Genomic DNA, 16854 nt, shown 5'->3' with positions numbered 1-16854 from the left:
CTTAGGGCATTGTAAATGGCCCTTAGTTCCAGGATATTTATGTGAAGTGACGTTTCCATGCTTGACCACAAGCCCTGGAAATTTCTTCCCTGTGTGACTGCTCCCCAGCCTCTCAGGCTGGCATCCGTGGTCACCAGGACCCAGTCCTGAATGCCGAATCTGCGGCCCTCTAGAAGATGAGCACTCTGCAACCACCACAGGAGAGACACCCTTGTCCTTGGAGACAGGGTTATCCGCTGATGCATTTGAAGATGCGATCCGGACCATTTGTCCAGCAGATCCCACTGAAAAGTTCTTGCGTGGAATCTGCCGAATGGAATCGCTTCGTAAGAAGCCACCATTTTTCCCAGAACCCTTGTGCATTGATGCACTGACACTTGGCCTGGTTTTAGGAGGTTCCTGACTAGGTCGGATAACTCCCTGGCTTTCTCCTCCGGGAGAAACACCTTTTTCTGTACTGTGTCCAGAATCATCCCTAGGAACATGCGATTTTGGAATATTTAGAATCCATCCGTGCTGTCGTAGTACTACTTGAGATAGTGCTACTCCGACCTCTAACTGTTCTCTGGACCTTGCCCTTATCAGGAGATCGTCCAAGTAAGGGATAATTAAGACGCCTTTTCTTCGAAGAAGAATCATCATTTCGGCCATTACCTTGGTAAAGACCCGGGGTGCCGTGGACAATCCAAACGGCAGCGTCTGAAACTGATAGTGACAGTTCTGTACCACAAACCTGAGGTACCCTTGGTGAGAAGGGCAAATTGGGACATGGAGGTAAGCATCCTTGATGTCCAGAGACACCATATAGTCCCCTTCTTCCAGGTTCGCTATCACTGCTCTGAGTGATTCCATCTTGAATTTGAACCTTTGTATGTAAGTGTTCAAGGATTTCAGATTTAAAATAGGTCTCACCGAGCCGTCCGGCTTCGGTACCACAAACAGCGTGGAATAATACCCCTTTCCCTGTTGTAGGAGGGGTACCTTGATTATCACCTGCTGGGAATACAGCTTGTGAATGGCTTCCAATACCGCCTCCCTGTCGGGGGGAGACGTTGGTAAGGCAGACTTCAGGAACCGGCGAGGGGGAGACGTCTCGAATTCCAATTTGTACCCCTGAGATACTACCTGCAGGATCCAGGGGTCCACTTGCGAGTGAGCCCACTGCGCGCTGAAATTCTTGAGACGGGCCCCCACCGTGCCTGAGTCCGCTTGTAAGGCCCCAGCGTCATGCTGAGGACTTGGCAGAAGCGGGCGAGGGCTTCTGTTCCTGGGAAGAGGCTGTCTGCTGCAGTCTTTTTCCCCTTCCTCTGCCCCGGGGCAGATACGAGTGGCCTTTTGCCCGCTTGCCCTTATGGGGACGAAAGGACTGAGCCTGAAAAGACGGTGTCTTTTTCTGCTGAGAGGTGACCTGGGGTAAAAAGGTGGATTTCCCAGCCGTTGCCGTGGCCACCAGGTCCGATAGACCGACCCCAAATAACTCCTCCCCTTTATACGGCAATACTTCCATATGCCGTTTGGAATCCGCATCACCTGACCACTGTCGCGTCCATAACCCTCTTCTGGCAGAAATGGACAGCGCACTTACTCTTGATGCCAGAGTGCAAATATCCCTCTGTGCATCTCTCATATATAGAAATGCATCCTTTAAATGCTCTATAGTCAATAATATATTGTCCTTGTCCAGGGTATCAATATTTTCAGTCAGGGAATCTGACCAAGCCACCCCAGCACTGCACATCCAGGCTGAGGCGATTGCTGGTCGCAGTATAATACCAGTATGTGTGTATATACTTTTTAGGATATTTTCCAGCTTCCTATCAGCTGGTTCCTTGAGGGCGGCCGTATCAGGAGACGGTAACGCCACTTGTTTTGATAAGCGTGTGAGCACCTTATCTACCCTAGGGGGTGTTTCCCAACGCGCCCTAACCTCTAGCGGGAAAGGGTATAATGCCAATAATAAGATTTTACTTACCGATAAATCTATTTCTCGTAGTCCGTAGTGGATGCTGGGACTCCGTCAGGACCATGGGGAATAGCGGCTCCGCAGGAGACAGGGCACAAAATTTAAAAGTTTGACCACTAGGTGGTGTGTACTGGCTCCTCCCCCTATGACCCTCCTCCAAGCCTCAGTTAGGATACTGTGCCCGGACGAGCGTACACAATAAGGAAGGATTTTGAATCCCGGGTAAGACTCATACCAGCCACACCAATCACACCGTATAACTTGTGATCTGAACCCAGTTAACAGTATGACAAACGTAGGAGCCTCTGAACAGACGGCTCACAACAATAACAACCCGATTTTTTTGTAACAATAACTATGTACAAGTATTGCAGACAATCCGCACTTGGGATGGGCGCCCAGCATCCACTACGGACTACGAGAAATAGATTTATCGGTAAGTAAAATCTTATTTTCTCTGACGTCCTAGTGGATGCTGGGACTCCGTCAGGACCATGGGGATTATACCAAAGCTCCCAAACGGGCGGGAGAGTGCGGATGACTCTGCAGCACCGAATGAGAGAACTCCAGGTCCTCCTTAGCCAGGGTATCAAATTTGTAGAATTTTACAAACGTGTTCTCCCCTGACCACGTAGCTGCTCGGCAGAGTTGTAATGCCGAGACCCCTCGGGCAGCCGCCCAAGATGAGCCCACCTTCCTTGTGGAATGGGCCTTGACAGATTTAGGCTGTGGCAGGCCTGCCACAGAATGTGCAAGTTGAATTGTGCTACAAATCCAACGAGCAATCGTCTGCTTAGAAGCAGGAGCACCCAGCTTGTTGGGTGCATACAGTATAAACAGCGAGTCAGATTTTCTGACTCCAGCCGTCCTTGAAATATATATTTTCAATGCTCTGACAACGTCCAGCAACTTGGAATCCTCCAAATCGCTAGTAGCCGCAGGCACCACAATAGGCTGGTTCAGGTGAAACGCTGAAACCACCTTAGGCAGAAAGTGAGGACGCGTCCGCAGTTCTGCCCTGTCCGAATGGAAAATCAGATATGGGCTTTTATACGATAAAGCCGCCAATTCTGACACTCTCCTTGCTGAAGCCAGGGCCAGTAGCATGGTTACATTCCATGTAAGATATTTCAAATCCACCGATTTGAGTGGCTCAAACCAATGGGATTTGAGAAAATCCAAAACTACATTAAGATCCCACGGTGCCACTGGGGGCACAACCGGGGGCTGTATATGTAGTACTCCTTTTACAAAAGTCTGGACTTCAGGAACTGAAGCCAATTCTTTCTGGAAGAAAATCGACAGGGCCGAAATTTGAACCTTAATGGACCCTAATTTGAGGCCCATAGACAATCCTGTTTGCAGGAAATGTAGGAATCGACCCAGTTGAAATTCCTCCGTCGGGGCCTTCCTGGCCTCACACCACGCAACATATTTTCTCCAAATGAGGTGATAATGTTGTGCAGTCACCTCCTTCCTGGCTTTTACCAGGGTAGGGATGACCTCTTCCGGAATGCCTTTTTCCATTAGGATTCGGCGTTCAACCGCCATGCCGTCAAACGCAGCCGCGGTAAGTCTTGGAATAGACACGGTCCCTGCTGAAGCAGGTCCCGTCTTAGAGGTAGAGGCCACGGATCTTCCGTGAGCATCTCCTGAAGTTCCGGGTACCAAGTTCTTCTTGGCCAATCCGGAGCCACGAGTATCGTTCTTACTCCCCTTTGCCGTATAATTCTCAGTACTTTTGGTATGAGAGGCAGAGGAGGAAACACATACACTGACTGGTACACCCATGGTGTTACCAGAGCGTCTACAGCTATTGCCTGAGGGTCTCTTGACCTGGCGCAATACCTGTCCAGTTTTTTGTTGAGGCGGGACACCATCATGTCCACCATTGGTCTTTCCCAATGGACCACAATCATGTGGAAGACTTCTGGATGAAGTCCCCACTCTCCCGGGTGCAGATCGTGTCTGCTGAGGAAGTCTGCTTCCCAGTTGTCCACTCCCGGGATGAACACAGCTGACAGTGCTAACACATGATTTTCTGCCCAGCGGAGAATCCTTGCAGCTTCTGCCATTGCCCTCCTGCTTCTTGTGCCGCCCTGTCTGTTTACGTGGGCGACTGCCGTGATGTTGTCCGACTGAATCAACACCGGCTGACCCTGAAGCAGAGGTTTTGCCAGGCTTAGAGCATTGTAGATTGCTCTTAGCTCCAGTATATTTATGTGAAGAGACGTCTCCAGGCTTGACCACACGCCCTGGAAGTTTCTTCCCTGTGTGACCGCTCCCCAGCCTCTCAGGCTGGCATCCGTGGTCACTAGGACCCAGTTCTGTATGCCGAATCTGCGGCCCTCTAACAGATGAGCACTCTGCAACCACCATAGCAGAGACACTCTTGTCCTTGTGGACAATTTTATCCGCTGATGCATCTGCAGATGCGATCCGGACCATTTGTCCAGCAGATCCCACTGAAAAGTTCGTGCATGGAATCTGCCGAATGGAATCGCTTCGTAAGAAGCTACCATTTTTCCCAGGACTCTTGTGCATTGATGCACAGATACTTTTCCTGGTTTTAGGAGGTTCCTGACTAGATCGGATAACTCCCTGGCTTTCTCCTCCGGAAGAAAATAGGATTTTGGTACTTACCAGGTAAATCCTTTTCTTTGAATCCATAGGGGGCACTGGAGTACTCTTGGGATATGGACGGCTTCCACAGGAAGTAGGCACTGAATAAATTAATTTTGGAACTATACCTCCCCTCCATATCCCTGAGTACCTCAGTGTTTTTTACTGAGCTGAACAGGAGCGATAGAGAGGTTGACAATGGAGCATTACATATAACATAACTGACAACAATAAAGTTGACCCAACATTACTGACAACTAAACAGTTGACACCATAACTTGTTAATCTGAACCAGTCGGTGAAAGTGTGTTACCATAAGATCTACTGAACCTACCACAAACCAGGTAAACTGCTCTGGGTGGGCGTCCAGTGCCCCCTATGGATTCAAAGAAAAGGATTTACCTGGTAAGTACCAAAATCCTATTTTCTTTTTCATCCACTAGGGGTCACTGGAGTACTCTTGGGACGTACCAAAGTTTCCCCCCGCGGGCGGGAGAGCTGTTTGGCACTTGTAACACTAGGCGGCCAAAGCTAGATGCTGATGCCGCAAACGTATCAAACTTGTAGAGGCGCACAAACGTGTGCACCGAAGACCATGTAGCCGCCCGACAAAGCTGTGTCGTAGAAGCTCCACGACTCGCTGACCATGATGTTCCCACAGCACGTGTGGAATGAGCTGTTATCGATGTAGGCGGCTGTAACCTAGCATGAAGGTAAGCCTGACGTATGGTCACTTTAATCCAACTGGATAAGGTCTGCCTAGAAGCTGGCCAACCCATCTTGGCAGCATCATAGAGAGCAAACAACGTATCCGTCTTACGAACGGTCGACGTTCGGGATACATAAATGCGTAAAGCGCGTACCACATCCAACCTACCAGAGTCTCCTGTTAACATAGGAACTACTATTGGTTGATTGATGTGAAAAGATGACACTACCTTTGGTAGAAAAGCAGAATTCGCTCGGAATTCCGCTCTGTCATCATGAAACACTAAATACGGTGGTTTGCACGACAAAGCACCCAATCTGAAACACGCCTTGCTGACGCTAAGGCTAAAAGAAACATTATTTTCCCAAGTGAGAAATTTAATATCCGCTTGTTGTAAGAGTTCATAATAAAAAGACTAAGAAATCTAAAAACCAGATTCAAGTCTTATGGCGCAGTAGGTAGAGTGAATGGAGGCTGAACTCTGAGGACACCCTGCATAAAAGGTGTGAACCGACGGCAATAGGGCCAATCTACTATGAGAATAAATGGACAACTCAGATATTCGCACTTTTAGTGTGGATAAATTCAGACCTCTATCTAACCTAGGCACGCCAAATTCTGTAATAATGAGCTGCCGTAACCGGCTTCCTAGCTCGTAACATGGTTGGAATAACCGATTCTGGAATGTCCTCTCTTCTTAAGAGGGCTGTCTCAACAGCCACCCCGTCAAACGCGGCCGCGCTAAAATCGGGTAAAAGGAATGGACCCTGCTGTAACAGGTCAGAACGTAGTGGGAGCGGCCAAAGACCGACTGCGAGTAGACCGCGGAGATGCGAGAACCAAGCTCTCCGAGGCCAAAGAGGCGTCACTAGTATAACTGTGACGGACTCCCTTTGATCCGTTTTAGCCACAGAGGGAGCAGCGGAAACGGTAGAAATAGATACACGAGACTGTATGGCCACGTGATTGTGAGAGCATCCACCGCCACTGCCTTTGGATCTCTCATTCTGGACACGACCTGGGGCGTTTGATGATTGTGGCGAGATGCCATCAGGTCCACCTGCGGGTAACTCCACTTCTGGACCAGCATGTGAAATACTTCTGGATTTAATGCCCATTTTTTTTATTTTTTTTTATTTATTTTTTTCTTTCTTTTCTCCTGGATGAAAATTCAGACGGCTGAGATAATCCGCCTCCCAGTTGTCCACTACCGGAATGACTACTGCCGACAATATCATTTGGTGATGCTCGGCCCAATAGAGGATTCAAGCTACAGATGTGACAACTTACATCTTCGCATTTTTTTTTTACACAAATTTGGCACAACATGCAAAACACAGCTAAACTGTTTTTCATGAAAAGCGAGTGGATGAATTTTAAAATTTTTGTTTGCCATAAAAGAATATGTATAAAGTAACATATTAAGGAAGCAAATTTAAGAAAAAAACACAAGACATGACTAAATCTCCGAGTATATAGCATGCAAAACTGTGCCATACATGACGGGATATAGCAAAGATGTATGTGGACACATCTGTACTTTCCGCATTGCCATACGGCTTTTCGTTCCTCCTTGTTTGTTGATGTATGCGACTGCTGTCGCATTGTCTGACTGCACCTGAACAGCCTGAGCCTGCAGCCTGTGCACTACTTGTCATAGCGCATTGTAAATTGCCCGGAGTTCCAGGACATTTATAGACAGCAATCTTTCGTGATCCGCCCAGAGACCCTGGAGCTGATAATTTTAAAATACAGCTCCCCAACCTCTGAGACTTGCGTTCGCCGTGAGAATTATCCAATTCCAGGCACCGAAACGTTTCCCTGCGGTTAGATTCTGTACTTTGAGCCACCAGAGTAGAGACTCTCTGGCCCTTGGAGACAACCTCACTTCTGCAGTAAATCTGCAGATGCGAGCCCACTCCTGTGCGAACACATCCAATTGAAAAGGACGTGAGTGAAGTCCTCCGAACTGAAGCGCTTCGAAAGCCGCCACCATTGTGTCTAATAGGCGAATGCACAAGTGAACCGAGACTGTGCGTGGCTTGAGCACTAATTGTACCAGATGACGAATTACCTGTACTTTCTGTTCGGGTATGTAAGTTCTTTGATTTACCGTATTGAGAATCATACCTAGGAATTGAAGTCGTTGAGACGGAATCAATCAGGAATTCGCGTAGACAATGGTAGGAAATCAGATTTTTCCTCCCCAAATGGTCTGCGATCTATCTCGTTTGGAATCGGACTCCGCCTGTTAGGAACGTAGCCAAAGTGGACGTTATGCGCTACTAGCGAAGCTGAAAACGCAAGAACCAACTGCCAACGTCCAAAGAAGCTGTAGGCAGCAAGAAGTGTAAGGTGGTCTTTATTTAGGGCAAACCTGAACTGGAATGCCCTGCCACTACAGCCTTGTTACCTCATCCCCTACCAAAGCAGGGCGAAGCAACAGTCCTACTGCTGTGTAGGGTATACTCCGATATGTAGTAAAACACCCAATAATTGCAATTGTCTCTGATTGGAAATTGTTCAGCCTTCGCCGAGAACCTGACGTACTGGCCTGGTGCTATGAGGGCTGGCGGCAAATCGACCGCAACAATGTAACTGAAACTGTCTGCTTTACGCAGAGTACTAACCACTATACGATCACGGCAACTTAAACGAGCCAGGTAGGAGACGACCTACAATCCTGTTATCCATAGTCAGATGCGTTATACATTGCGCCACTGGCCCAGATTCGTATTTGTCCGACACACTGTGTGACCGACTTTGCAGCGAAGCTGCTTGTTTGATTATGCCTTAGACTTAGTGATCATGTACTCCAACTAGTAAGTACACCACGGAAGTAACGTGTGTATAAACCTGCATTACCGTGCATGTGGTTACCAGCAATAGTGAATCTTCCTGTAGAGTCATGCTGTACAAAACAATTAATAAATTAAACTCCTAACAACACCCCGCTCCTCCAGAGTCTAAGTGTTGTAGGGCAGCAACTTCCGAGAAAGAACCAGGAAGTAACATTAAAAGCAAAAAATGGTCCTACCATGGCTTTTTTTTTTTTTTTTTTTTTTTTTTTTAAACACCTGTTAAACCAGGATCTGAACCAGTGTCCATGCAAACACAATGTTCACTGTGGCTGGAAACCTAACCACTTGGCTACAGAGCCACCTGTAAAACAATAAGCAAAGCTGCTGCAGGTGTGGCCATGTTTGCAGTGCTCAACAGATACTGTTAATAAGCACTGAGTGCTGACCAATTATTCTTGCTTACTGCAAAATAGATTTTTAATGTCAGTATATATATATATATATATATATATATATATACACACACACACACACACACACACATACAACAATGTATATTCACACATATTCAGACTTTAATAAATAAATATATATATATATATATATATATATATATATATATATATATATATACACATACATACACTATATATATACACATATACACCTATCCTGATACACAGGTATAACACATTTTTACAAGTCTGAAACTAAATGTGACCTCACACAGGCTTAAAACCTGAGATGACTGCTGCTTGACCACAGCTTAGTTAATGGGCCCTTCTAGTGGCCGGCGCCGGGAGCGCGCTCTGGAGAGCTATCCTGACTGTAAAACCTATGGTAGGTTTATATTGATAGTGTAAGCCCAAACTGAGCTATTTTTAACAGTTTAAACTAGCATGTATCACTGGTAGTACACTGGTGATACCTGTGATACATGTATGTAGGTGATCACTGGTGATACATGTGATACATGTATGTAGGTGATCACTGGTGATACATGATACTAGCATGTATCACTGGTAGTTGGATCACCAGATTCCCCCAGATGGCAAAACAGTATGCAACCCTTGCTTAGCTTCCAAGCTCAGATGAGTTTGTCCAGTGTGGTGTGGCTGTAGATTAAAAAATACCTACAGCACCTTGTACTCCCAGGTGGCTAATCAGGCCCAACCCTGCTTAGCTTCCAAGCTCAGATGAGTTTGGGCGTATCCAGTGTGGTGTGGCTGTAGATTAAAAATACCTACAGCACCTTGTACTCCCAGGTGGCTAATCAGGCCCAACCCTGCTTAGCTTCCAAGCTCAGATGAGTTTGGGCGTATCCAGTGTGGTGTGGCTGTAGATTAAAAATACCTACAGCACCTTGTACTCCCAGGTGGCTAATCAGGCCCAACACTGCTTAGCTTCCAAAATCAGATGAGATTGGGCGTATCCAGTGTGGTGTGGCCAAGTGAATTAAGCCAAAGCTGCTGCAGGTGAGACCTGAACTCATACTGCTCCACAGATACTGTTTTATAAGCACCATGTGCTGACCAAATGTTATAACATATCTTACTCTACAACAATGAACAAAGCCAGTATTTGGCTGCCACAACCATGATTCAGATTTGCAGTCTTTAGGATAATATCATTATAAACAGTTATGATATAAATAATTATGTATATCCATGTTTTAGACATGGCAAGGAAACTGCTTATTAGTAATTGCTGGTGTCTTACTCATGCAGACAGACAATACAAAAACAAAACAAAAACAAAGACAGACAACTTGCACGACTCAGTAATTATAGCACTAAGTTGTCTCTATAAATATATATCTGGCCAAGTGCAGTGCACGCCAGCCATATGCCTGCTCCCAAATTCCCCTTAACACCCCTGCGCCTTCAATGGAGGAGAGATGTACACAGGAAATTCTGGAAATACAACAGGAAACATGGTTAATCTTGTTTTAACAAAGACTTCATAGCCTATTGTAATACATATGCAGCGCTGCTGTATTCCCTTATCAATAAGAGTTGAATCATGAGATTTTATCCAGTGACCCTGACATTTCTGTGTGCAGGGAACATCACTGTGGCAGCAAAGTTACTCACTATAAGAAACCTGCCTTTTGACTCTCATTTGTGTGCCCCCCCATGCTCCGTATACCGTTCTCTATACACGGAGCCGGGCTATGGTGGAGAGGGAGCCCAAAGCGGCATCGAGGGCCTGGGCCACACACACACACATACACACAGTATCCCACACAGTGGGGCGGCAGCGTGAGCTGACCGCCCCGTTCAACATACCTGGACCCTGTGGTGAGGGCTATGACGGGCCTTCTCTGTAAGTTCCGTCCAGCCTTTACTGCAGGTTTTAGTCCTGCACATGGTAGTGAGGGAGCTCTTTTTAGAGAGGTCCGACAACCACAGCTGCTAAAGCAGCCTTCACTATCCCTGACCCACGCCTATTGGAAAGGAGGATGGGATGTGGTAAATCGTTGAAAAAAGAAAAACTTAGAAAAAATCCAATGAAATGTGGACCTCTGTGGCAGCAAAGCCACAAGCCTACTAACTGCGTCGAGCACAGAAAAAACACTGAGGTACTCAGGGATATGGAGGGGAGGTATAGTTCCAAAATTAATTTATTCAGTGCCTACTTCCTGTGGAAGCCGTCCATATCCCAAGAGTACTCCAGTGACCCCTAGTGGATGAAAAAGAAATACCTTTTTCTGAACAGTGTCCAGAATCATCCCTAGGAACAACAGACGTGTCGTCGGGATCAGTTGGGATTTTGGAAAATTCAGAATCCACCCGTGTTGTTGGAGCACTACTTGGGTTAGTGCTACTCCGACCTCCAGCTGTTCTCTGGATCTTGCCCTTATCAGGAGATCGTCCAAGTAAGGGATAATTAAGACGCCTTCTCTTCGAAGAAGGATCATCATTTCGGCCATTACCTTGGTAAAGACCCGGGGTGCCGTGGACAATCCAAACGGCAGTGTCTGAAACTGATAATGACAGTTTTGGACCACGAACCTGAGGTACCCTTGGTGTGAAGGACAAATTGGAACATGAAGGTAAGCATCCTTGATGTCCAAGGACACCATAAAATCCCCTTCTTCCAGATTCGCTATCACTGCTCTGAGTGACTCCATCTTGAACTTGAATTTTTGTATGTACAGGTTCAGAGATTTTAGATTTAGAATCGGTCTTACCGAGCCGTCCGGCTTCGGTACCACAAATAGCGTGGAGTAATACCCCTGTCCCTGTTGTAGGAGGGGTACCTTGACTATCACCTGCTGAGAATACAGCTTGTGAATGGCCTCCAATACCGTCGCCCTGTCGGAGGGAGACGTTGGCAAAGCAGACTTTAGGAAACGGCGAGGAGGGGACTTCTCGAATTCCAACCTGTAACCCTGAGATACTACCTGCAGGATCCAGGGGTCCACCTGCGAGTGAGCCCACTGTGCGCTGAAATGTTTGAGGCGACCCCCCACCGCCCCTGAGTCTGCTTGTAAGGTCCCAGCGTCATGCTGACGCCTTTGTAGAAGCCGGGGAGGGCTTCTGCTCCTGGGAAGGAGCTGCTTGTTGCAGTCTCTTACCCTTTCCTTTGCCTCGGGGCAAATAGGAATGTCCTTTTGCTCGTTTGTTCTTATAGGAACGAAAGGACTGCGGCTGAAAAGCCTGCGGCTTTTTCTGCTGGGAGGTGACCTGGGGTAAAAAGGTGGATTTTCCGGCCGTTGCCGTGGCCACCAGATCCGATAGACCGACCCCAAATAATTCCTCCCCCTTATACGGCAATACTTCCATATGTCGTTTGGAATCCGCATCACCTGACCACTGGCGCGTCCATAAACTTCTTCTGGCAGATATGGACATCGCACTTACTCTTGATGCCAGAGTGCAAATATCTCTCTGTGCATCTCGCATATAAAGAAATGCATCCTTTAACTGCTCTATAGTCAGTAAAATACTGTCCCTATCCAGGGTATCAATATTTTCAGACAGTGACTCCGACCAAGCCACGCCAGCACTGCACATCCAGGCTGAGGCGATTGCTGGTCTCAGTATAACACCCGTATGTGTGTATATACTTTTTAATGTATTCTCCAGCCTCCTATCAGCTGGATCCTTGAGGGCGGCCGTATCAGGAGACGGTAACGCCACTTGCTTTGATAAGCGTGTGAGCGCCTTATCCACCCTAGGAGGTGTTTCCCAGCGCGCCCTAACCTCTGGCGGGAAAGGGTATAATGCCAATAACTTCTTTGAAATTAGCAGTTTTCTATCTGGGGTAACCCACTTATTCAGTTCCTCTGATTCAGGAAAAACTATCGGTAGTTTTTTCACACCCCACATAATACCCCTTTTTGTGGTACTTGCAGTATCAGAGATATGCAAAGCCTCCTTCATTGCCGTGATCATATAACGTGTGGCCCTACTGGAAAAAACGTTTGTTTTTTCACCGTCGACACTGGATTCAGTGTCAGTGTCTGGGTCTGTGTCGACCGACTGAGGTAAAGGGCGTTTTACAGCCCCTGACGGTGTCTGAGACGCCTGGACAGGTACTAACTGGTTTGCCGGCTGTCTCATGTCGTCAACCGACTTTTGTAGCGTGCTGACACTATCCCGTAATTCCATAAACAAAGCCATCCATTCTGGTGTCGACTCCCTAGGGGGTGACATCACCATTACAGGCAATTGCTCCGCCTCCACGCCAACATCGTCCTCATACATGTCGACACACACGTACCGACACACAGCAGACACACAGGGAATGCTCTGATAGAAGACAGGACCCCACTAGCCCTTTGGGGAGACAGAGGGAGAGTTTGCCAGCACACACCCAAGCGCTATAAATATATATAGGGACAACCTTAATAAGTGTGTTCCCTTTATAGCAGCTCAAATATTATAAATATCGCCAATAAGTGCCCCCCCTCTCTGTTTTTACCCTGTTTCTGTAGTGCAGTGCAGGGGAGAGTCCTGGGAGCCTTCCTCGCAGCGGAGCTGGGCAGGAAAATGGCGCTGTGTGCTGAGGAGAATAGGCCCCGCCCCCTTTTCGGCGGGCTTCTTCTCCCGGTTTTTTTGGAACCTGGCAGGGGTTAAATACATCCATATAGCCCCAGGGGCTATATGTGATATATTTTAGCCAGAATAGGTATATTACATTGCTGCCCAGGGCGCCCCCCCCAGCGCCCTGCACCCTCAGTGACCGCTGGTGTGAAGTGTGCGGAGAGCAATGGCGCACAGCTGCAGTGCTGTGCGCTACCTCATGAAGACTGAGACGTCTTCTGCCGCCGGTTTCTGGACCTCTTCTCTATTCGGCATCTGCAAGGGGGTCGGCGGCGCGGCTCCGGTGACCCATCCAGGCTGTACCTGTGATCGTCCCTCTGGAGCTAGTGTCCAGTAGCCTAAGAAGCAAATCCATCCTGCACGCAGGTGAGTTCACTTCTTCTCCCCTAAGTCCCTCGTTGCAGTGAGCCTGTTGCCAGCAGGACTCACTGAAAATAAAAAACCTAACAAACTTTTTCTAAGCAGCTCTTTAGGAGAGCCACCTAGATTGCACCCTGCTCGGACGGGCACAAAAACCTAACTGAGGCTTGGAGGAGGGTCATAGGGGGAGGAGCCAGTACACAACACCTAGTGGTCAAACTTTTAAATTTTGTGCCCTGTCTCCTGCGGAGCCGCTATTCCCCATGGTCCTGACGGAGTCCCAGCATCCACTAGGACGTCAGAGAATTTTTTTTAGAAATTAGCAGTTTTTTATCGGGGGAAACCCACGCTTCATCACACACCTCATTTAATTCATCTGATTCAGGAAAAACTACGGGTAGTTTTTTCACACCCCACATAATACCCTTTTTTGTGGTACTTGTAGTATCAGAAATGTTCAAAACCTCCTTCATTGCCGTGATCATGTAACGTGTGGCCCTACTGGAAAATACGTTTGTTTCCTCACCGTCGACACTGGAGTCAGTGTCCGTGTCTGGGTCTGTGTCGACCACCTGAGGTAACGGGCGCTTTAGAGCCCCTGACGGTGTTTGAGACGCCTGTACAGGTATTAACTGATTTGCCGGCTGTCTCATGTCGTCAACAGTCTTTTGTAAAGTGCTGACACTATCACGTAATTCCTTCCATAAGACCATCCAGTCAGGTGTCGACTCACTAGGGGGTGACATCACTAATACAGGCAATTGCTCCGCCTCCATACCATTTTCCTCCTCATACATGTCGACACAACGTACCGACACACAGCACACACACAGGGAATGCTCTGATAGAGGACAGGACCCCACTAGCCCTTTGGGGAGACAGAGGGAGAGTTTGCCAGCACACACCAGAGCGCTATATATATACAGGGATAACCTTATATAAGTGTTTTTCCCTTATATAGCTGCTGTATAGATTTATCTGCCAAATTAGTGCCCCCCCTCTCTTGTTTTACCCTGTTTCTGTAGTGCAGGACTGCAGGGGAGAGTCAGGGAGCTTCCCTCCAACGGAGCTGTGAGGAAAAATGGCGCCAGTGTGCTGAGGAGATAGGCTCCGCCCCTTCTCGGCGGCCGTTCTCCCGCTTTTTTATGTAAAAACAGGCATGAGTTAAATGCATCCATATAGCCCAGGAGCTATATGTGATGCATTTTTTGCCCCCTAAGGTGTTTATATTGCGTCTCAGGGCGCCCCCCCCCCAGCGCCCTGCACCCTCAGTGACCGGAGTGTGAAGTGTGCTGAGAGCAATGGCGCACAGCTGCGGTGCTGTGCGCTACCTTATTGAAGACAGGACGTCTTCTGCCACCGATTTTTCCGGACCTCTTCTGTCTTCTGGCTCTGTAAGGGGGCCGGCGGTGCGGCTCTGGGACCCATCCAGGCTGTACCTGTGATCGTCCCTCTGGAGCTAATGTCCAGTAGCCTAAGAAGCCCAATCCACTCTGCACGCAGGTGAGTTCGCTTCTTCTCCCCTTAGTCCCTCGATGCAGTGAGCCTGTTGCCAGCAGGTCTCACTGAAAATAAAAAACCTAAAACTAAACTTTTTTCTAAGCAGCTCAGGAGAGCCACCTAGTGTGCACCCTTCTCGTTCGGGCACAAAAATCTAACTGAGGCTTGGAGGAGGGTCATAGGGGGAGGAGCCAGTGCACACCAGATAGTCTTAAAGCTTTTACTTTTGTGCCCAGTCTCCTGCGGAGCCGCTATCCCCCTGGTCCTTTCGGAGTCCCCAGCATCCACTAGGACGTCAGAGAAACTAAGGGGAAAATTCAATTAGCCGTCTGCATTTTTCCGTACATTACATTAGGCAGACTGTTCATACCTCCATGGGGCCTTCCTATGGAACAGTCGTAGAGGCTGGTGCCACTGCTCCAGCAACTCCCGCAGCTAACAGAGTCACCCTCTACATCAGCTTTTGGGAAGCAGACATGGGAGATCGGGGGAGATAAACAATTGAATACTGCCCTTAGTATTTAAAAGGTTAACACAGCCAAGCAATACTTCTCTTCCTAGGATTTATGGATTAGTTAAGAGTAACATGCACAAATGTATAAAATTTATGATTTAGCATAAAAGGGTACAGTGCTTTAGATATAACAAAAGAAATACCCGTTCTAAAAATTAGACAAAATAAACGTCTATAGAATTTGTATAATGAGAAAACCGCATAAGTGGAACAACTCTCAACTGGACTGATTCCAGAAAGACTGACACCTACAATTGTTTTACAAGGACCAGTCTCCATTCTATTCAGTAGTCCACTGACTGAATTACAATATCAAAAGTAGTTAAATAATAAATTAGTAGCAACATTACCGTTATGGGGTCTATGTACTAACCTTTGGGGAGAAATAAGGTGGACAGAGAAAGTACCAAACAATCAGCTCTTAACTGTCATATTTCAAACACAGCCTGTAACATGGCAGTTAGGAGCTGGCTGGCACTTTACCTCTCTACAAGCATAGTACATTGACCCGAATGTTACTTAAAGCAGAGGTAGCGAGGTTAGAACGGTTTTCTACACCAAGCAGATGCTGACATTTTTAGAATATAATATTAGGATGCAGCCTGTAACTACAAACCAGTGTATCCTTTAAATGGATTAGAATATGGGTTTGATTCAATGTAAAACATGTATCATTAAACCAAAAAGGTAATACGATGGGTACCTGGATTTTGTGCGCCTAATGTGAATCCAGTGCTAGGTTTTCCTCCAAAAATACTTGCAGGGCCCCCCGTGGCAGCTGCACTTGTTGCTGGGGTTGCAGGCGTACTAAAACCACCAAAAGGTGACCCGGTCGCACCAGTGTTACTGTAAGAGAGAAATAAAACAAAATACATAATTGCTGATATTCTCCATTTTCAAACAACTCGCCCTCATTATTAACAAACATCGCCCCTCCCCCATACATTTCAGATCTCATCTTGAAATATTTTCCCTCACTACCTCTCTCTACTCGATGACACAATAGTAGTACCAAGCCTGCCTTGGCCCTTGGACGTGGTTACAACCTCTGGGACTCTCCCGTAGAGGGTTTTTATGAAGTTGGTAAGTATGGTGCAGGATGTATGTTGCTTTTTTTTTTTTTTTTATCAATTAGTTCAATGTCTGATGCATTTTAAACGATTAATAAAATAGTGTTGAATTCATTCACATATTATTGAAAACACATTTGTATACTTTTTGACATTGTTAAATCGAGAGTAAATGTGCAAAACAGTCCAAAATTATTTCTTTTGAATGAATACCCTTCCTCTAACTGTTGGCTAGATATTTTTTTTTAGCAGTGTATCTACCCA

The 16854-nt window shown here is 47.0% G+C and overlaps 1 protein-coding gene across 6 annotated transcripts in view; it reads right to left on the bottom strand.

Moving 5' to 3' along the window:
- Positions 1-16854, bottom strand: part of NUP58 (nucleoporin 58) — a 223210-nt gene that overhangs the window by 192781 nt on the left and 13575 nt on the right. For all 6 annotated transcript variants that reach the window (XM_063951694.1, XM_063951691.1, XM_063951690.1 and 3 more), the window contains exon 2: positions 16224-16366. In XM_063951694.1, coding sequence (XP_063807764.1) covers positions 16224-16366 — 143 coding nt within the window. The remainder of the gene's footprint in view (positions 1-16223; positions 16367-16854) is intronic.

Source organism: Pseudophryne corroboree, chromosome 2, assembly GCF_028390025.1.
Source record: "Pseudophryne corroboree isolate aPseCor3 chromosome 2, aPseCor3.hap2, whole genome shotgun sequence".
Classification (NCBI taxonomy): Eukaryota; Metazoa; Chordata; class Amphibia; order Anura; family Myobatrachidae; genus Pseudophryne; species Pseudophryne corroboree.
This window is presented reverse-complemented; position numbering and strand designations above follow the sequence as displayed.